We start from the raw sequence: 19,043 nt of genomic DNA, 5'->3' as shown, positions 1-19,043 counted from the left end.
AGTCCAGACATCATATACTCTACTGCGCTGGTTCTCACCGTCGGGCCAGGGGGCCACCAGCGGTTAAAATGGACCCTTACGGGTCTGTAACTTTGAGAGTGTACAATGGAGATAATTATCTCTGGGACCCCCAAATCTACACCGTAAAATCCACAGTGTTACTTTAACTCTGAGAGTGTACAAACGGAACCAAATGGACCCTTACAGGTCCATTTGTTTCCGTTTGTACACTCTCAGAGTTACAGACCAGCAAGGGTCCATTTAGACTCGATGTTGAGAACCAGTGCTCTTAACTGTAGCCAGCTATCAGATCACAGAATAAAGTCAAGATCAGAGTGAGGCTTAAGTATCTCACTGAGATCCTTTGTCGATGGAAGGAAAGGCATATATAAATAGCATGGCTACCTTGTCTGTTTCTCATTGCTTCTGTTATTTCAGTGCCGAGGGGAAAAGGAGGTCACTTGATAGCGGCAGCCGGCATTGTGATAAAGAAGTCACTTCAGACAGTTGCTTCTCAGATAGGACAGAGTGTTCAGTCTAAATGTCCTTGCAACCGCTGAAGCTAGAACAGCATGATCTTTTTTAAGATGCCCCTGATGTGTCCATGCTTGTTAGGGCGGGGGGGATCCAGGGGGGAGGTCCAGGGTGGTGATAAGGCAGGCAAGAGAGTGAGGGAGACCTATAGCACTTAGCAGACATCTGGTCTGTCAATGGGAGCAGTGGGGTTTCCTCATACTATCCCATAATGCCACTGTAAAACCAAGCTCAGGTCACAATGATCTCTTCCTCCCTATACACACTTTGTGTAGATTTCTACGACTTGCATGTGGGGATGCACTCTCAAACACATACGCTCAAACATACAGAATACGTTTCCTTTCTCATTGTCATACAAAAACAAAAAAACCCAGAGCATGCCAGTGCTTGCCTTGTGCCAACAGTTTTTGGTGAGAGCTCACATGAGCCACTGCTCTTTCTCTTTGTTGAACTGTTCGGCCCAGCGGCGCGTGAGCTCCAAGTAGTGCTCGGGTCCGTGCGGCTGGTAGTCCAGGTACAGACGGGTCACCGTCTTCCTGGGCACCGCCCTCTCTATCTGCGTGCCCTCGTGCCACTCGTTGAACGACGTGATGGTGACGATTTCGGGCCGCACGCTCTGCGCCGCCTGCAGAGCCGTCTCGTAGTAGCGTCCGTTGACACGGTTGCGCGTGTTGTGGTTGTTCCACGGCCGTATGCTGGTGTCGATGTAGCCGGGGCCCACGCTGGGAATGAAGATGAGGTTGTTGCCGTCGCAGAACGCCTTGATGGCCTTCCAGTTCTGGTGCGAGGAGCCGAAGGAGAAGCCGTTGGAGGCGAAGTAGGTGTACATGCCGTCGAAGCCCCCAGAGAGGATGTCGTGCTTGTGGCGCTCCTCCACGACCAGGGCGATGAAGACGGCATCGTATGCCGAGCCACGCAGACTGTGGGACCCAGGAGAGGTCAAGAGTTCGGCCCAGGACTCCGGAGGGGTCAGGTAGGAGTCGTAGATGTAGAACAGAGGAAGGCTCTTCCCCGTGCTCGTCTTGTACTTGTAGAAAGCTCCATGGTCGCCATACCTTAAAAAGAATCATAATAATAATACATTCATTAATTCAGGTCATAATTGTTATGTTTGTTCTTAAATGTTTGACAGTTTCAGGAGCTACACATACAGTACAATGGCCAAAGGTAAAATAGGTCTGTACTTATGAAGTCATCAAGCAGACCTCAATTATTATGGATGGCTATTCCAAAAGACAATTCTCTCAACAGTGCATGAAGTCATAATGAGGTTCTCTTTTTCTCCCCAGTGATGGAGGGTGCACCTACCTGTCAATGATATATTTGACGTTGTCATGGACTGTTTGGTCATTCCTTCCTCTGTATGGCTGGATATGAAACGCAACCTGGAAACATGGGCAGATACAGTATGAGTGCATCATCAGTTTTGCATTTGTCAAATTGCTGTCAGAAAAAAAGATGCTGTTGAATAAACCATATAGAGCATGTTACTGTTAAACCAATTGAGAAACTGTGTAGAAAGTAAAATCCTGAGAGCTAATTTAACTGAGTGTAAAACTGGATCTGTAAGGATCCATATTTATACTCCCAGTCTGTGTAGGATATGCTTGAAAAATGAGCGTTGCTTGAACTTGCTTCCGCTCCATTTGAGTGGCATGATAAGTGCCGTGCTGCACTATGACTATGTAGCACAGCATCTGCCCTAAATGGTCGCCCTCAGGAGAATGTCAGTTAATGGCTCTGTTAGAACTAGCTGTTTGCCAAAACAGCCAAAGTACACAAGACCGGCAGTGAAACATACGTAAAGATGTGCTCAAGTTGAATATTTCAAGGCAGCAGTGGAGAATTCCATGACTGAATTATATATGATCAAAGCGAAATGCTTTTGTGTAGCAGATATAGTACACATGGGACATGCCGCGTACAAGTATGGCTTAAAGGGCAACTTTGTTTTTTTTACAACCAAGGTTTATGTTTTAGCTTGTAATTAAAGTAAATAAAAGATGAGTGTTCAAAAAAAATCATTTACTGCTTTCTGTAGTTTTAGCAATTTTCGCGATATTTTTTACAGTGGGCGGGGGCATTCGGGCAGGTGGCTAAATATGTCTTTTTAACACAATAAAAAAGGACCCGTGGTCTTTGATGGCCAGATGTGCGTTATAGGGGGCTAGAAGAGCTACTGTAAATAATAATAAAGCAATCGCCGGGTTATTGTGTAAAAAAAGACATATTTAGCCACCTGCCCGAATGCCCCCACCCACTGTAAAAAATATCGCGAAAATTGCTAAAACTATAGAAAGCAGTAAATGAAAAAAATGTAACTCATCTTTTATTTACTTTAATTACAAGCTAAAACATAAACCTTGGTTGTTAAGAAACAAAGTTGTTCTTGGTTGTCCAAAGCTGAGTATGGATGCCACCACCATTAACCACTCTAGTCTTAGAGAAACAGAGAGTTACAGCTGTACTCTGACCGTTTTTTTCTGTCTAAACCAAATCTCTTCGCCAAAAATAGCTGATCTACCAGCTATTTTGGTGAATGTTCCCCCCAGAATAGGCAAGTGGTTAACCACTTGAATCCTAGTGTCCCTATTCTAGGGCTAACATTTGGCTATTTTTGGTGATATATTTAGTGTTGAGTGAAAACAGGAGGGAGCCTAGTATAGAGCCCTTGGGAATCTGGTCAACTAAGTATAGGGTGTGAAATAGCCATTACTATTTTGATAACTTTAACTGGTTCAGGATGCGTATTGGCCATTAAAGTGACATCAGTGGGTGAGGTTCATTTGAAAAAGAAACAAAAGCCCATTGAATTTTCTTTAACGAATATAAATGGGACTTCCACTGACAGTGAGCGTGTCACTATTGAGTAAGTGCAGTAATGGATTAAGCTGGCTATAGCTTAGTGTGGTATTTTAAACCCTGTGACCCTGTATAGATAATCCAAGAGTTGTAGACAATAAAAAGCAAATCACTGCTGTCACTAATTTTTGGCGTTAGAAAAATAAAAGTGCATTTTGAGGGTGTCAGAAGCTCCCTGTACATTTCAATTTGAACAGAGAGGGAGAGAGAAAAGTGGTGATGGAAAGAGAAAGAAGGAGAGATCCTGACTGGCTGAATAAATCAATGGTTAGGAATCTGTGATTGAGGAGTCAGAACTCCTGGTAATCTGATTAATGTGTCTGCTGGATTTCATATAACAGCACAGTCTGCAGTAATAAAGTAAGATAAACCGCTGAATCTATTTCAAATGGGCATGCTATTACAGGATTTTTAGGCCTTTTTTTTCTCCTATGTAATTATTTTCCTTCGTGAAAAAAGAGCTGTCGCGGTCTCCTGTCCGCTGCGGTTGAGTGCAGCGACTGGAATGGCCAGCTCATGCTCATTTTCCGGTCTTGACATGCTGGGTCATTACACCGTGGCCATTTATTAGTAAATGAGACAGAGCCAAGCATTTCAGGACCACACAAACATAGACGCCATGAGCTAAAGCACACTTCTCGCATGAAATGTGCCACGGCAGAGTGGAGTTTAGTGGCCATGTCATGCAATTAGTATCATTGGAGTGACTCTGACTCATACACTTTCACAGCAAACCCAGACACAATGAGTGAAATAACGCTCCATCATGACCTTTGAGGTCACGCTTCATAACATCTACTGGCATCTAACATCATTGAAGACTGTCAACTTCCCTCCACTGTCAAAGGCATTACACACACACACACACACACACACACACACACACACACACACACACACACACACACACACACACACACACACACACACACACACACACACACACACACACACACACACACACACACACACACACACACACACACACACACACACACACAGCATTACATGCCAACTGTGGGTCATACAAATGAATGGAATCTAGCTGGATTCCGCTCAGTGCAGCTGGATGCCCCGGCTGATGGTATTGCTGGGGCATCCATAGGCCATAGTTCCCCTTTTGCATGCAGTTAATGTGGCCTACTTACAGGCTGGGACATTTAACAGTGCCCCCAGGGCGCAAATTGTTCGCGGAAGCAAGCTGAGTCAGAGACACCCATAAGGCACACCCCCACCCTCCTCTCTCTTCCCTGCCCAGTCTCCTTCACCTTTGCCCATTTTAGCCCAGCTCCATCTCCTCTCTAAGCATTTTGATTTTGTATACATCAAAAAGTAGTCATGTTCGTTGCATTACCCAATGTGAGGGCAGGGGCACTTAATTTGTTAGCAGCATAGTGCTGCAAAAGTATGATGCCAATTGGATTTGCGTCATGCTTACTTGGCAAGTTAAGTTAAGAAATTCAAAATTATTTTGCATGTTGCAAGGAGTTGCGTCGCGAATCATTGGTGTGGACTGGCCTTTAGTGTTCGACTGGTAATCAGATTTTCAGGGTTGGCCTGAGTGGGGAAGTGAATCTCTGACCCCAGCTGTGTTCTCTTTCTCTGCCTGCTGAGTGACCCACATGACCACAGTGAATCACACGCTGTGTCTTGGTCTGATATTGTTCAGTCAAGCGGGCCAGACTACTGTATGAAAACCCATTATTTTTTTCCCATAGAGATCTCTGAAAATATTTATATAGGTTTATTGTGGTTGCATTTATATTATATTTATATTTTTTCCAGGCTTAAAATAATAATTGGAAATCTCTATGGGGAAAATTAATGGGTTTTATATCTGTGACACCACAAAATGGCCACCACTGCTATGCCCTATATACTGTAGGTGCACTTGCTGCTCCAAGCGGTGCTGCTAGTTGAATGACAGCAGAACATTGTGCGGGTACTTAGTTGGCAGATCCCAGAATGTGTATAGTTGTACAAATGTAGAACAAAAGTTTGGCTGTAAAGAAATCATGCTAAATCAGCAGATCTTGCTGGGGAAAATAAAGGTTTTGTTATTATTTGATCAGTCCCTTCAACAATGTAACTTCATTTGAGGAAAGTGCAGCCTAAACTAAACTCCTTATAGGCCTGATGCCGCAGCTTTACAGCCGAGAACGCTCGCTTTATTCTCCGAAGCGTCTCTCGGATCAGCAGGCGACCTGCTGTCTCCTTGCTTGCGTGTTTACATCGGATATGTTTTGGGCCTGTTGCCATGGCTCCCAGAGCCATCTCTTTCTGCTGATCCTACTCGTGTGTCCTGGTGAGAGAAAAGTAGCCTCACACAGGCCGTTATGTTTTACTCTCTCAATGGACCAGAGCAAGGCAATTATTGAATTGTTGCATTAGCAAATTTGCATTAGTGTTCCAAATGAACAGAGCCAGCGTTTTTGTCCTCGTCAGCATTTTGACAAGATTATGCAAGGGTTTTAAAGCACTCCAAAGATAAATGTCCTTGTGTGCAGTGGCAGTGGGAGGAGTTGGTCAAAATGGAAAGATACCCTGGAAAATGATATGTAGAAGTGTCCCACTCAACATCATATATTATGCACTGTACTCTGAAAAATGTGTCTGTGGTCGGTTGCCTTAAGCATCTCAGATTTCTCCTTAAAAACAATGAAAAGGTTTCCTTAGAAGAAAACTAACCTTAGAAATGATATAACCCTTTAGCGAAATCTAGCAGAAAAACTAAGTAGGTTTTGTGCAACCGACCATGCTTTTCTCACTTGGTCACTGCACTTTTGTGGGACTGAGTAAGTAAATCCCCCTTCATTCAACCTGAATGAGCCATGATATTATGACACACAGTGTTCTTTTACAGGGTGGCCCTGCAGGAGGCTAGCCATCTATAAGAGGGTCGGTGGGTGTGTGTGCATGTCTGTGTGTCCGGAGCTAATCTCGCAAACCTCTGAACCGATCTGTGCCAGACTTTGTATGCACGCTGCCAGTATAGGCCACAGAGGTATCTCCTCCACGCATTCATCTTTTTCACATAGTTTCATACTTTTTTTAATATTTAACTTTTAATTTAATTTGATAATGGAAGTCAATGGGATCGGATGTGCCCAAATTTGGTGTCATACATACATTGATACATCATACTGTATATGAGTGACATCACAGGCTGTCTGAGATCCACAAAGGAGCCAGGCCGTTCCCATGTGGATCCTGAGATTCGCATGATGAACCCCCATACATCATACAGCTTGATGGGGTCATCGCTGACAATAAAGCGTGGCTTTAATGCAGCCGAATACATTTTCTCCTGACAGTATTATGCCTACAACCACGGCAGAGTCGTATTGCGTGCCTAATCTTTCCTTTCTTGCCTTTTCGCTCCAGCACAGATGCATTATTTCTGTGCCTGCAGCCAAACGGTGGAAGAAATAAATGCGGTATCGGAGCTGACAGACAGGGTTGAGAGGGTTTGCTGGCCTGACAAACCACTGACACTAAACAAAGTTGATTGCAGAGGACCAGGCCAAATGCTTCTGAACACATATGTTGTCTGCCTATGGGCCAGGTCATTTTGTTTGCATTGCCATATTTTAAAACCTGTACTCTATCCACGAAAAACGCATTAAACATGGAATGCTCTTTTTCAGCAGATACAAGCCTTTGACTGTTTCCCCACTCAGATTGTCCCCAGCAAGGCCACGGTATTCTGAGTGACAACCTTTCAGCCACAGCCTGCTTTTAACCTTTAGTAGGGTACCCTTGAATTACTTGCATTGCGATGAATCGGTTTGCTTTGTATTGGATGCGTCCCGCTCAATTTGTTGATGACTCTGCTGCATGTTGAGTTATGGATGTGCATACTGTTACTGTGCATTGCACAATGCCTCATCATCAGGCTCGTGTGAGCAAATTTGCATTCAGAACACATTTACATTTACACTCGGCTGCTTGGTGTAAATTGGACATGCACTCTGCTTTTTACATGGCACTCATTCTAACCCACTAGGCTGAACTGCACTTCTAAACAGAAATGCAGGCTTAACTCTATCCGTGCAACAGTAAATTCATTTGTTCATTCTTTATTTTGAACTCAAATGATCAAATGTCATCTTTTCTATCGTCGGTGTGTAGCCGCATCCAATCCAGACGTGATGTGCTACCAGGCATAAGGACTGGAGTCTCCAGTTCGTTGTCTGATACTCTGATTAATACTTGGTGGCGCATCGGGTTGCGAATCTATCTACAAGCTCACAGTGCACAACTAAGTTAAATAATAAATCAGGCTTTAGGCAATACTGACATTTCAAGCATTCTGATCCACTCCTGTGTCAAACTGGAGCAGCCTTGAGGTAGGATGGCAGAGGGTGACTTCTTTCATACCCGGGCCGCCTCATGTCTTTGTTTAACCCATTCAATCCGGGAAGAAGGCATCTGTGTCATTTTAGATTTCTTTGGCTATTCAAAAATAGCAGATATACAAGCTCATAGGGCTCATCGTGAGCTTGTAGATCTGCTATTTTTGAAAAATCATGAAGATTTGTGCAAATCTTTGAACTTTTGTCATTTGTCAAATGTTCATTTGTCAAACATTTGACAAATTTCTTCTAAATCCTAACAGTTTTCTGAAAAACTATTGTTGCCATGTCAGTGGTGCTCAAACGTTTTCACAAAGACCCCCAAAATTATGTTTTTGGCCACCGACCCCCATCAAAATATGTTGTCCCAGGGGACCCCCAGAAGCAAAGATTTGAATAAAAAAATGTTGTTTAAAAATAATTCAAAGATTTGCACAAATGATCAATATTTTTCAAAAATAGCAGATCTACAAGGTCGTAGCGCGGCACTCTCGCGCTACGACCTTGTAGATCTGCTATTTTTGAATAGCCAAAGTATACAATAATGGTTATAGCTCAAATCTAAAATGACAACAGATGCGTTCCCGCATTGAATGGGTTAAACATGTACTGTGTTGAACAAAAGTTGTTGCTACATTATTGATGGTGCCTGGCTTAATGGTTAGGGGGGAGTTACAGCACGGCGGTGGTTTACACAGACACAAGAATAGCTTTTCATGCATACTGTATGCGTAAACATAAGTACACTTAGAAGTTGATTGTTTTTATGGCGAGACGCCCGCCAAAGGAGCTATAGAGAAGAGTGGTTCCATGGGGTCCCCAACTAAATTAGTTGATATAGTATCAAGATCAGTTGAAACATTTTAACCCTACTGTATATACATCAGCTATTTGAAAATAATGGCAACTATATATTTTATTCATATTATATATTTAAAAAAAGAAAAGAATTGCAAACAAAGAAAAAAACACAAATCTCGGATGGGGGTCCCTGGCACAAAATATTTTCAGATGGGGGTCTGTGGCCAAATACATATTAATTTTGGGGGGAACCACTGATGTAGAAGAGCATTTGTCCGTACGTACATAATATATTATATCCCGTTCTGTCTCTAATTTATTCATTATAATGGTTTTCAATGGGGTCTGGGGACCCCCAATAGGTCCTTGAGGAGTTAAGGCTCTGTAACACTCTTTTTCCAGTGTAGATAGGGGTCCCAGAGATTACAAAATGCATCAAACTGCGAGTCCTTGAAATAAAAAAGGTTGAGAATCATTGATGTATTATCTCTCTCACACACTTTCCCTCTCCCCTCTTTCTTTCTCACACACTTCTCACTCTCTTTCTCACACACACACGTCTCTCCTATCTCCTTTCCTTTCTCTTCCTTTCTCACTTCAGCATGGGTGTCTGACACAAATACATTTGTTTTCACAAGCTGACAGCCCTGTAAAGCTACTGTTTACAACAGGAGCACAGAGGTCTCTGTTTATGAAACACTGCCAGTTATGTCACCAACGATACAGTAGGCTATAATGGGGTCACAGCTGCACACATCTGTCTATCTCTATCTCTCACTTATTTTCTCTTTAGTTTTCTCTCTCCCTCTCATTCTCTATTCTTTCCCTCTCTTTCTAGAACTCCTGCGTTTCCTTACTTTTTCTTTCTTTCTGTCTTTCTTTTGTTCTTTTATTCTGTCTTTCTAACTGTCCTATTGCTGTACCCATCCATTTATAACGCCCAACCCCCCCCCCCCCTCTCTCTCTCTCTCTCTCTATCCATCTCCATTGCTATATCTGCAGAGCATCTGACATTGAATATCGTGTTACAAGGAAGCGGTCCACGTAAAACTTTTATGAGCCTTCAGCGCTGTGACAGAAGGCAGAAGAGGAACCAGATATTGGAAACGGTTGTTCTTCCTCTCTTTGCCTTGCCATTTTCCAGCCTAATTGGCAGGAGGTCATGTGGTTTCCCCTCTATCCCCCATCCAGCCCATCTATCCCACTGACGCGTTGTTCCCCAATTGATTCATTCCCACTGACAACTCATTGAACAGTAGCTCTTTCTCTTTGACCTCATTTTTGTTGGTGGTGTTTTTTTTTTTGCCTGGCTAGTGGTGGGCGCTAATGATGGCAAGGCCGGTCGAACTGTACATCCAACACTTTGGTCCCTAACAAAATCTCAAAAACTACTGGCTGGATTATCGGAGGATGAAACCTACTGGTTTTCCTCTAAGCATTTTTCCACGAAATGTCCTGAACATCCACGTCAGCTACGCGTGTACACCTAGTCCACGGCCACGCCTAGTTCAGACCACAGCGAGCATCTGGTTTCTTAGTGCTTTGTCTCGCCTCAAACCTCGGCGAAAACGTTTAACTTTCCTCAACGTTTTGTGGTTGTGCGGTTTTTCAACTTTTGTTGAAACACGCATGAACCAGCTGTATTAATTTGCATCATCATCCTACAATTCAACCTCCGTCCGAGTTTGTCTTTCGCTCTCAATCTCCTCTTTTAATCTTTAGTTGTCCGGGGAAGATATGGACATATTGTCTTTTTTCATGGAACACTAAGCTTCATATTTATTTTATACTGTAATTCGCAACATTCACACCTGGAGTGCACGTGTCCTTACATACTGACGCCTATTAATTAGCTGCCATTGTTGAAAATCCTGCCACGGACAGATGGATACTGAAGGCTTGGCCTCTCAGTCAGCCCTGCGCCAGCTGTTCTGTACTGGTGGACTGACAAACCTTTAAATCGTTGCTGTCGGGTGGAAACCTTGTATGTCCATTCCTTTTGTATTATTATTTAAAAAACATTTTAAAAAAATAGTGAAAATAGCCGATCTACAAGCTCACAACGCGTTGACACATTGTAAGCTTGTAGATCTGCTATTTTCATTACTTTTGTGTGACACTATTGTATGATGAAATAAAGCATTAATGAAAAAAACATTAAAAAGTATGGAGATACAAGGTTTCTGCCCGACGACAACAGACTTTTGGTCGAATGATGCCAGTCACTCTTTTGGCAGTGGTATTGTTGTGTTTTTGTGATTGTTTGGTCTGTAACATGTGATTTTCAATTATAGTAGTCACATGTGTTTTGTTGTTTATTATTCTGACAAATTCCAGTATTGACAATGGCAATATTCTGCAAATGTTTTCTTTTATTTTTTTCTTTCTGGTTTATATTCATTTGAGATTCAGATGCCTGTTTATTTCTGTTTTATAGGCAAATCAATTATTCAATCCTTCAATTATTCTACAACCACTCCTGTTATATAATATATATACTGTATACAATAACTGTTAATACCATTCAAGGGACATACAGTAGCAATTGTGATCATTGTGCCCGACCAGCACACCCATTGTGTAATCCAAACTGAAACTGAATCCCTTTACCCTATACCAACAAATTGCACTTTACATTTTAAATAAGAACAGTAGTAAAATAGTAAAATATCAAATCTCAAAACATATATTAGCCTATACCTGATTTGATTATTTGATATTTTTCACTTGATATCATATCAAATATGCAAAGTGCGTAATAAGGACAGAGTTCCTGTTTCTCTCCACTGAGGCAGAAATGCTCTGTACTGCATGTTGAGATTGCACGAATGCATCTTGTTACAACCTTTTTACATCTCATTTCCTACTATATTATTCCGTCTTGCCCTCTCATACGCACACATGTTTACACAGTAAAATACTTTGTACGCTCTTTGGAGTTCCATGAACTCTAAGGATTTTACTGTGGGCCCGACAGCGGTCCGGGCTACAATGTAGTGGGTTCGAGTCCTGATCCCGACGGCCTTTGCTGCGTGTCACTCCCCATCTATTCTCCCCATTTCCTGTCAGCCTACTGTCCTATCAATAATAAAGGCATAAAAGGCCAAAAATAGATCTACTGTGTGTGTGTGGAAAGAACGTGACTACGTCATTTACCTTCAGGTTGTGTCTGTAGGCGGCATCCAGTACGGCTGGCACCACGTCCTCAGTGGGTTCTCCGTTATCATCAGGCACACCTTGAGGATACCAGGACACCACCAGAACCCCTGAGGAAGACACACACCATATTATAATGCAGTGGTTCTCAAAGTGGGGTCCAGAGACCCTCAGGGGGTCCCCAGCAAAATGTGTTAATACATCATCAAATCAGTTTTAACACTTTAACCTTATTTTATACTTCAGCTATTCAAAAATAGCCTTGTAGATTGGCTACTTTTGAAAGATTTTGAAAAATCTTGAAAGAAAAGTAGAATTTAATTGTTTTTTTAACACAAATGTTCTCTTCTGGGGTCCCTGGCACAACATCTTTTCAGATGAGGGTCCGCGGCCAAATGCATTTTTGAACCATTGTTATAATAATGCCCCCCAGGAAGACCCAAAGACGTTAACCTTGAACCAAATAATCTAAGGGAACTATCTTCAGAATGGAGGTGAAGTAAAGCTCACTCACATAACCACATGCGTGGTCCCTAGCGGTTGAAGCGTCCCTATTCTGGGACGAACATTCTGCAAAAATCGCAGATCTACAAGCCCACAACGGGTTGGGCTATTTTCGGCATAAAGATTTGGTGAAGAGGGGAAGAAAAGGAGTGGATCCCCTGGTGGTCGCCAGACCCCCACGTTGAGAACAGTGGAATTATGCAACTTGTCATTTTGGGACTATTTATGATGTCTTTGAGGGTTTCAGCTACTGTCTCATAAATACCCCTGGTGCAGAAAACTAGGATGTTTGACCATGCTAAAGACAGCTGGAGCTGGGAAATGCCTTCATATCTGACAGCTGACATACAGTATGTGGTGGAAAAAGTACTCAAATTCTTTACTTAAGTAAAAGTACCAATACTGCAATATAAAAATACTCTGTTACAAGTAAAAGTACAAAATTAAAAATGTACTTGAGTAAAAGTACAAAAGTATTGGCATCAAAATGTACTTAAAGTACCAAAAGTAAAAGTACTAAATATTTGAAAATAGCAGACCTACAAGCTCACAACGCGTCGCATCGCGACGCGTTGTGAGCTTGTAGATCTGCTATTTTCAAATAGCCTATGTATAAAATAGGGCTAAAGTGGTTAATGTATGTTTCATTATATCATAGTTTATATCTGCAAAGTAACTAGTAACTAAAGTTTTCAAGTAAATGTAGTGGAGTAAAAGTACAATATTTGCCTCTGAGATGTAGTGGAGTAGAAGTAAAAGTATTGGAAATTGGAAATACTCAAGTAAAGTACAAATACCTCAAAATTGTACTTAAGTACAGTACTTAAGTAAATATACTTAGTTACTTTACACCACTGAGTATCACCCTGGCCAAGACACAGCAGCCCCACTACTGCTGGCACACCGACTCAGCTCGTCTCCACTCGGAGCTGTGCGGAATATTTGATTACAATATCTAACAAGTCATGTCTGCTGTATACTGAACAGTTTTGACCATGGCCATTATTTTATATTTATGGTGCTCCCGGCCATGAAGCGTTGTACAATCAGTCATCAACCCGAGCAGTGCTCTTTAAAATTTGGCTGGCTATCCAGGCCTCTGTCTGTGCCAGCAGGCTCTGATTAAATGGATTGTTTTTAACTAAGTGCCATTAGCTGGCCCTCCAATTGATCCATATGTTACTGTCATGCGGTTTCAGAGCGATGGGTGGTCAGGTCATCATTCTGGATAATAAGTCCCAAGACAGATATGTACATAATTATGTTCAACTGGCGTGGCCTATCGACCATGCTCACTCAGGAACTTCTTCCAGTGTGAATATTACTGTAAGGTGTGTTGGATAGCCTATACAGCTGTGCTATTTTAAGAGTTAGTTTCACAAGAACTTACTACCTGGAAAAAACTGCTGTTGTCTCCTGGCATCATTACCTTTGTTGTCCGCCTGATAAAATATAGAACCTATAGGAGAAACCATAAATGCTTCTAATTTTAATACTGGGTATTGTGTGATTCTTGTGGTATCTGGAATTAGCCAAAACTACTTTACTGTTTTAACCATTAACCTTTGTTTAGGACATGGACACTTTGTTGATAGAAAAATACCTTGATTATCTGACTACATTAAAGGCATCCTTAAAGATTGTACCTCTTTTTACAAGTCAAGAAACTTCCAGGATGACTCAGGAGTCAGGACTGCATGGGGCATATGAGAGCAAGGAGCTGTCCGGTGAAGCTGGTGCTGAAAATGATTGTGCATATCAAGCATGGAGGGAACAGTTCAACTCTCTCATTCTACATTTTCCTCCTTGAAATGTAAACGTTTGAGAGCCACCAGTGGTGTAAAGTAACTAAGTACATTTACTCAAGTATTGTACTTGAGTATAATTTTGAGGTATTTTTTTTACTTTACTCGAGTATTTCCAATTTTCAGTACTTTTACTCCACTACATCTCAGAGGCAAATATTGTACTTTTACTCCACTACAATTATTGGAAAACTTTGGTTACTAGTTACTTTGTAGATTTTGATTGTTATTACAAACATACATTAACCACTACTACAGCCCTATATACATTTAGGCCATTTGAAAATAGCCGATCTACAAGCTCACAATGCGTCATGATGCCAGCATTGTGAGCTTGTAGATCTGCAATTTTCAAATGATTTGTATATATTTGAAAACATTCTGCATAATGAGTACTTTTACTTTTGGTACTTGAAGTACATTTTGATGCCAATACTTTTTTACTCAAGTACATTTTGAATTCCGGACTTTTACTTGTAACAGAGCATTTCTACATTGCAGTATTGCTACTGTTAAATAAATGTTAGTACTTTTTCCACCACTGCTGGAGACGCACAGTGACATCTTTCCTATGACAGTGGTGGTGGTGATCCCTACCTGCTGCGGATGCTGCGATCTGCTCCATGTGCGACTCCAACACGTCCGGATCTCTGGAACTGTAGGGATTCAGCTCCGGGTAGAAGCTGGACCCCACGTCCTCCGGCGGCATGTGTCTCCCTCTCGGGTAGCTGGCGGCGATCTTAGGGTCCCAGTGCGGGACCAGGACGTGATCCCAGTGCACGTACTTCCCGTCCATGTGCGGGGTCCCATACCAGATATAATAAAACATATGGACGTCGTAAAACACGGTTCCTTCGGGGCTGGAGTTGGACAAAACTACTTTGGCGTTGCGGGCCGGGGGGGACACCACCGCCGTATCCTGCGGTGCCGAGCGCCGATGATCCATCTTCCCCCCTCCTCCGATCATCGGCATGAGTTCGAATCCCGGAGCCAGATCCGGGAAGCCGTCGCTCGGTTTCAGGGTCTTCAGCCCCATCATGGTTCCGAAGACGAACAGCGTGAATAGAAACAAGGCTATGCATGCTTTCTTTCGTAGCCGTGCCATCTTCAGGCGAGTCCTCTCTGTCTAGAGCAAAACGTGGACTGGATGGATGGGGTGTAAACAAGTCGTCCCTGTCCCTGTCCCTGTCCCTGTCCCTCCGCACCGGCTTGAAGTTTGATTCACAACCTATAGGCTTGAACGTATCGTGCTTGACATGATCCAACGTTGCTGTTGATATTAAGGACTATATCTACAGCATCTCTATTAATTGATAACTTGAAAAAGCAGTTGTTACTATACATGATTGCAGACGTATATAGCCAATAGATTCTTTTTTGTTATGTCGCAGTTCAATTTGGCTAAGGGTGTTTTTCCCCCCCTCCTTCTAAGACATATTCAGTCTCATATTTTCTTTTTCTTTTCTTTTAGCTTATGAGGTCTTTAGGGAAATGAATGATCTTCCAAAAAGTGCGCATTGCGTTCCATAGATAATCCCGTATACGATATCCTTGTCTGCCTGTTCTTCTTGCCTTTCGCCAAGTGGAGAGAAAGAGAGAGAGAGAGAGAGAGAGAGAGAGAGAAAGGGGGGAATACTGCTGGATCGAGCCCTCTGATCGTCTCCGTGTTGTTTTACAGTAAGACGTTCCGCCCATTGATAATTAAACCGCCACGTCAGAGGCTAGTCTTCCACTGCGTTGCTCGTTGGCTGCATTCTCCTCCCGTCCTGCTCCAATGCATTGCGGTGCTGGGCAGGAAAATCTGACAGATGTAGTAGGCTAGACCAGTGGTTCTCAACCTGTGGGTCGGGATCCCCAGGGGGGTCCCCATATGATGGGGGGGGGGTCCCAAGATGACAGTTAAGTGACAATTTAAGGACTTAAGACCTTTTTAATACCTAAAAAAGACCATTACTGCATCAAAAGTAATCAACAAACTACTATCAAATCTGGTCAAACATTGGCCAAATTGTCAATTAATATAAGTAAGAGGCAAACATTTTGAAAATAGCAGATCTACGAGATCGACTTGTAGACTTGTAGATCGACTATTTCACGTTTTTTTTGTACTTATTTATCTGTGGAAAGTTGAATGCCTCAACTCCTACATTCCAAGTGCTTATCAAGGTGGGGGGTCCCCAGTTCAAATATGATTATTTTGGGAGGTCACTAACAGCCTGAAAAGGTTGAGAGTGAACCTGTAGTAGTAGACTATAGTGCGCGCAGACCGTCCTCGTCCTCAAGAGCAATCTTGCATCATGGTCTCTCAGGTCGCTGTCCATGGTAGCATTTCTCACCATCAGTGATCGCTCTTCATACAGCCTGTAGGCCTACCTGCTATACTGTATGTGACAGTCTGGAGGCAAACAGGAGAGTTGGTCCTGCATGCCTCAATGACTTGCATAGCCGAGAATGTGACGTGGCTGTCTGAGTATCCACTATGTAACAATGAATGGGTTAACTTAGCCTCGGATCAAGACTGTGATAGAAGTATTTGATCGATTTTTACATTTGCATATCATAGATACGAAATGCATACCATCGATAAAATACATATTATAGTCTTGATCCAAGGCTATAGGGTCAACTGGACAGCATTTCAAGAAGCGCACACTTTGGGGTGGGTCTCCAATTCTCATAAATCTTGACACCTGTAGGCTATTGCACTCCTTAAACCTGTTAAGTACCATTTATTTGTAGAGCACCTTTCAGTCACAAAGTGCTTCACAGGTTTAAAATACACAAAAGCATATCATTAATCAAATTAAAAGACCCAATAAAGCAATCACCAGCCAATGGAACAGCAAATCACAATACAGGATAGGCCCATTATTTCAAATTAGAAGCGCTTTTAGATGTTTAGATGTTATGAGAGGAGACTATTTAGAAAGTTATAGAAACGTTTTGTAAACATGTTTTTATGACAGCTATGACATGCTAAACATTTAGGAGTAGCCTAAGGGAAATAGATTAAGGATGCAAATCCATGTACGGTAGATTCTCCAAGCACTAAAAGAGCTCTGGCTAACAGATAGGTTCTGCTCATTAAAGTGAATACTTGGTTGTTTGGCCTACTAAATTGTTTGCACAGTCACGTGGTGTAAACTTGTCAGTACGCTTGTTCAAGAAATAAAGCTAAAGGTTCCGTCACCACTGGGTCATCCTGGCCTGGTAGTCAACCATCACAATTTTGACAACTTGGTTCAGAGAATCTCTGTATCAAAAGTCATAGCAATCTTTCACGTTTGAGTTTCTGCTCCTGATATAACATTCAGTGAGGTAGGCTACTAGGACTACCAACCAAAAGAGGTATTGCAGTGGTTCTCAAAGTGGGCTCCAGGGGCTCTCAGGGATCCTTGAAGGGGTTCTAAATTGACCCTTACAACAAGTCTGTAACTCTATTTGTATGCTGTCAGCGTTAAGGGGGATGCTTTAAATCTTAAACGTTTGAGAACCACTGATATACTGCCACCTAGTGGGTTGTTATATATAACACATACAGCCTAGTGTGGTGGATATCCTCATGGTTTGTCATCATGACTCATCACAGCGCCAAGGACCTGAATTGCCAGTATCTGGTATTGACACTAACTAAAGTTTTCAAAAAAAAATTGTAGTTGAGTAAAAGTACAATATTTGCCTCTGAGATGTAGTGGAGTATAAGTACTGAAAATTGGAAATACTCCAGTATTTCCAATTTTCAGTACAACTTGTCCAATACTACTGGTATTTTTGCGATATGTTTCGTAAGCAATGGTGTAAAGTAACTATACATTTACTCATGTAGGCTACTGTACTTTTACTTATGTTACCCCGCTATAATGATCAACAGGCAGGACTCAAGTATAATAGAAAAATATACAATCTTTATTAGCATTTAGTAAAAATAAGGAATTTCAATAAAACATAGTTTTATTCCAAATTAATTTAAAATCTGAAGTGAGCAATGACATACAACATAACATTTCCCCAAATGCTTCCCACAAAAACCAGCTTGCTTGTGCTCCACTCCTGAGAGGGGAATCAAATGGGTGAAATCACACGATAACACAGCGCCTTACACTTGACCTCAAGGCCAACACTGCAACCAACACTGCAACTCTATAGAGCACAACAAACGAAAAGGCCCAATGCCCTGTTTGCACACGGCAGTCCAAATAGTGTACAAAGCCCCTCACCTGTATGGCAGCCTAATACAAAGGGAGTTCAAGCAGAGCTGGGTTACAAACAAATATAACAAATAGAAATTTGGTCAAACCAGCCAACCAGCGCCGCACTCTACTTATCACCATAAGTCTAACTCTAGGAGCAAAACCATGCTTGATTGCGGTAGCCGGCCAGCTGATTTGTGCCATGTACTCAAACTACAAAGGAAACACTATCAAGAAAAAGGAACAGCGGTCAAACCTAGGCCGCTCACTCCACATGACCCTACAAACAAACACCAAACACTGTTAACTCATAATACACACATACTGTATCCAAATAACATATTAAAAGTAAAGATAAAACAAACTACATTACCATGTGACTCTGTAAGGTTGCATGAGTGACTTGGTTCACAATTGCCACACTTCCTCAACTGCAGCTGTACACTGAATGTCAGCACATAAACATGTAGAATGTTACACAGAATCACACATCACGTGCAGAAATGTATAAAGCTCTTTTCCATGTACATAGAATTATACTCACATTTCATATCCAGTTTACATGCACAATTCCCTGGAGAAACACTCCTTGCATGTCTCAAACACATGAACGGTACACACCTGATGATATAAACATTTTCCATTTCCCATGTATAACAACAAAAGTAAACCAACACACTGTAAAAACAATAAAACACCAAACAGGCTTACCACGCTTCAAGTTGGCACTCAAACAAAACCTCCTCCTCTCACAACACAGTAACCGGCATGGTGTTGTGGGGACCCACAGATTGGCAGCCTGAGCCTCGTACCTGCCTGTTCAGAAAGGCCTT

The 19,043-nt window shown here is 42.2% G+C and overlaps 1 protein-coding gene across 1 annotated transcript; it reads right to left on the bottom strand.

Moving 5' to 3' along the window:
• Positions 1 to 955: 955 nt before the first annotated feature.
• Positions 956 to 15,125, bottom strand: LOC308084131 (glycoprotein endo-alpha-1,2-mannosidase-like protein; the record flags this gene model as incomplete). The annotated part of the gene is made up of 4 exons (XM_080426652.1): positions 956 to 1,592; positions 1,846 to 1,922; positions 11,712 to 11,821; positions 14,618 to 15,125. The coding sequence occupies 4 exons, from the start codon at positions 15,123 to 15,125 to the stop codon at positions 956 to 958; spliced, it is 1,332 nt and encodes a 443-aa protein (XP_080282778.1).
• Positions 15,126 to 19,043: the final 3,918 nt, after the last annotated feature.

The sequence above is a fragment of the Gymnoscopelus braueri genome (genome assembly GCF_963280865.1).
Source record: "Gymnoscopelus braueri genome assembly, chromosome: 4".
Classification (NCBI taxonomy): Eukaryota; Metazoa; Chordata; class Actinopteri; order Myctophiformes; family Myctophidae; genus Gymnoscopelus; species Gymnoscopelus braueri.
The sequence above is the reverse complement of the archived record's forward strand: the minus strand, read 5'-3'. Positions and strand labels throughout refer to the sequence as shown.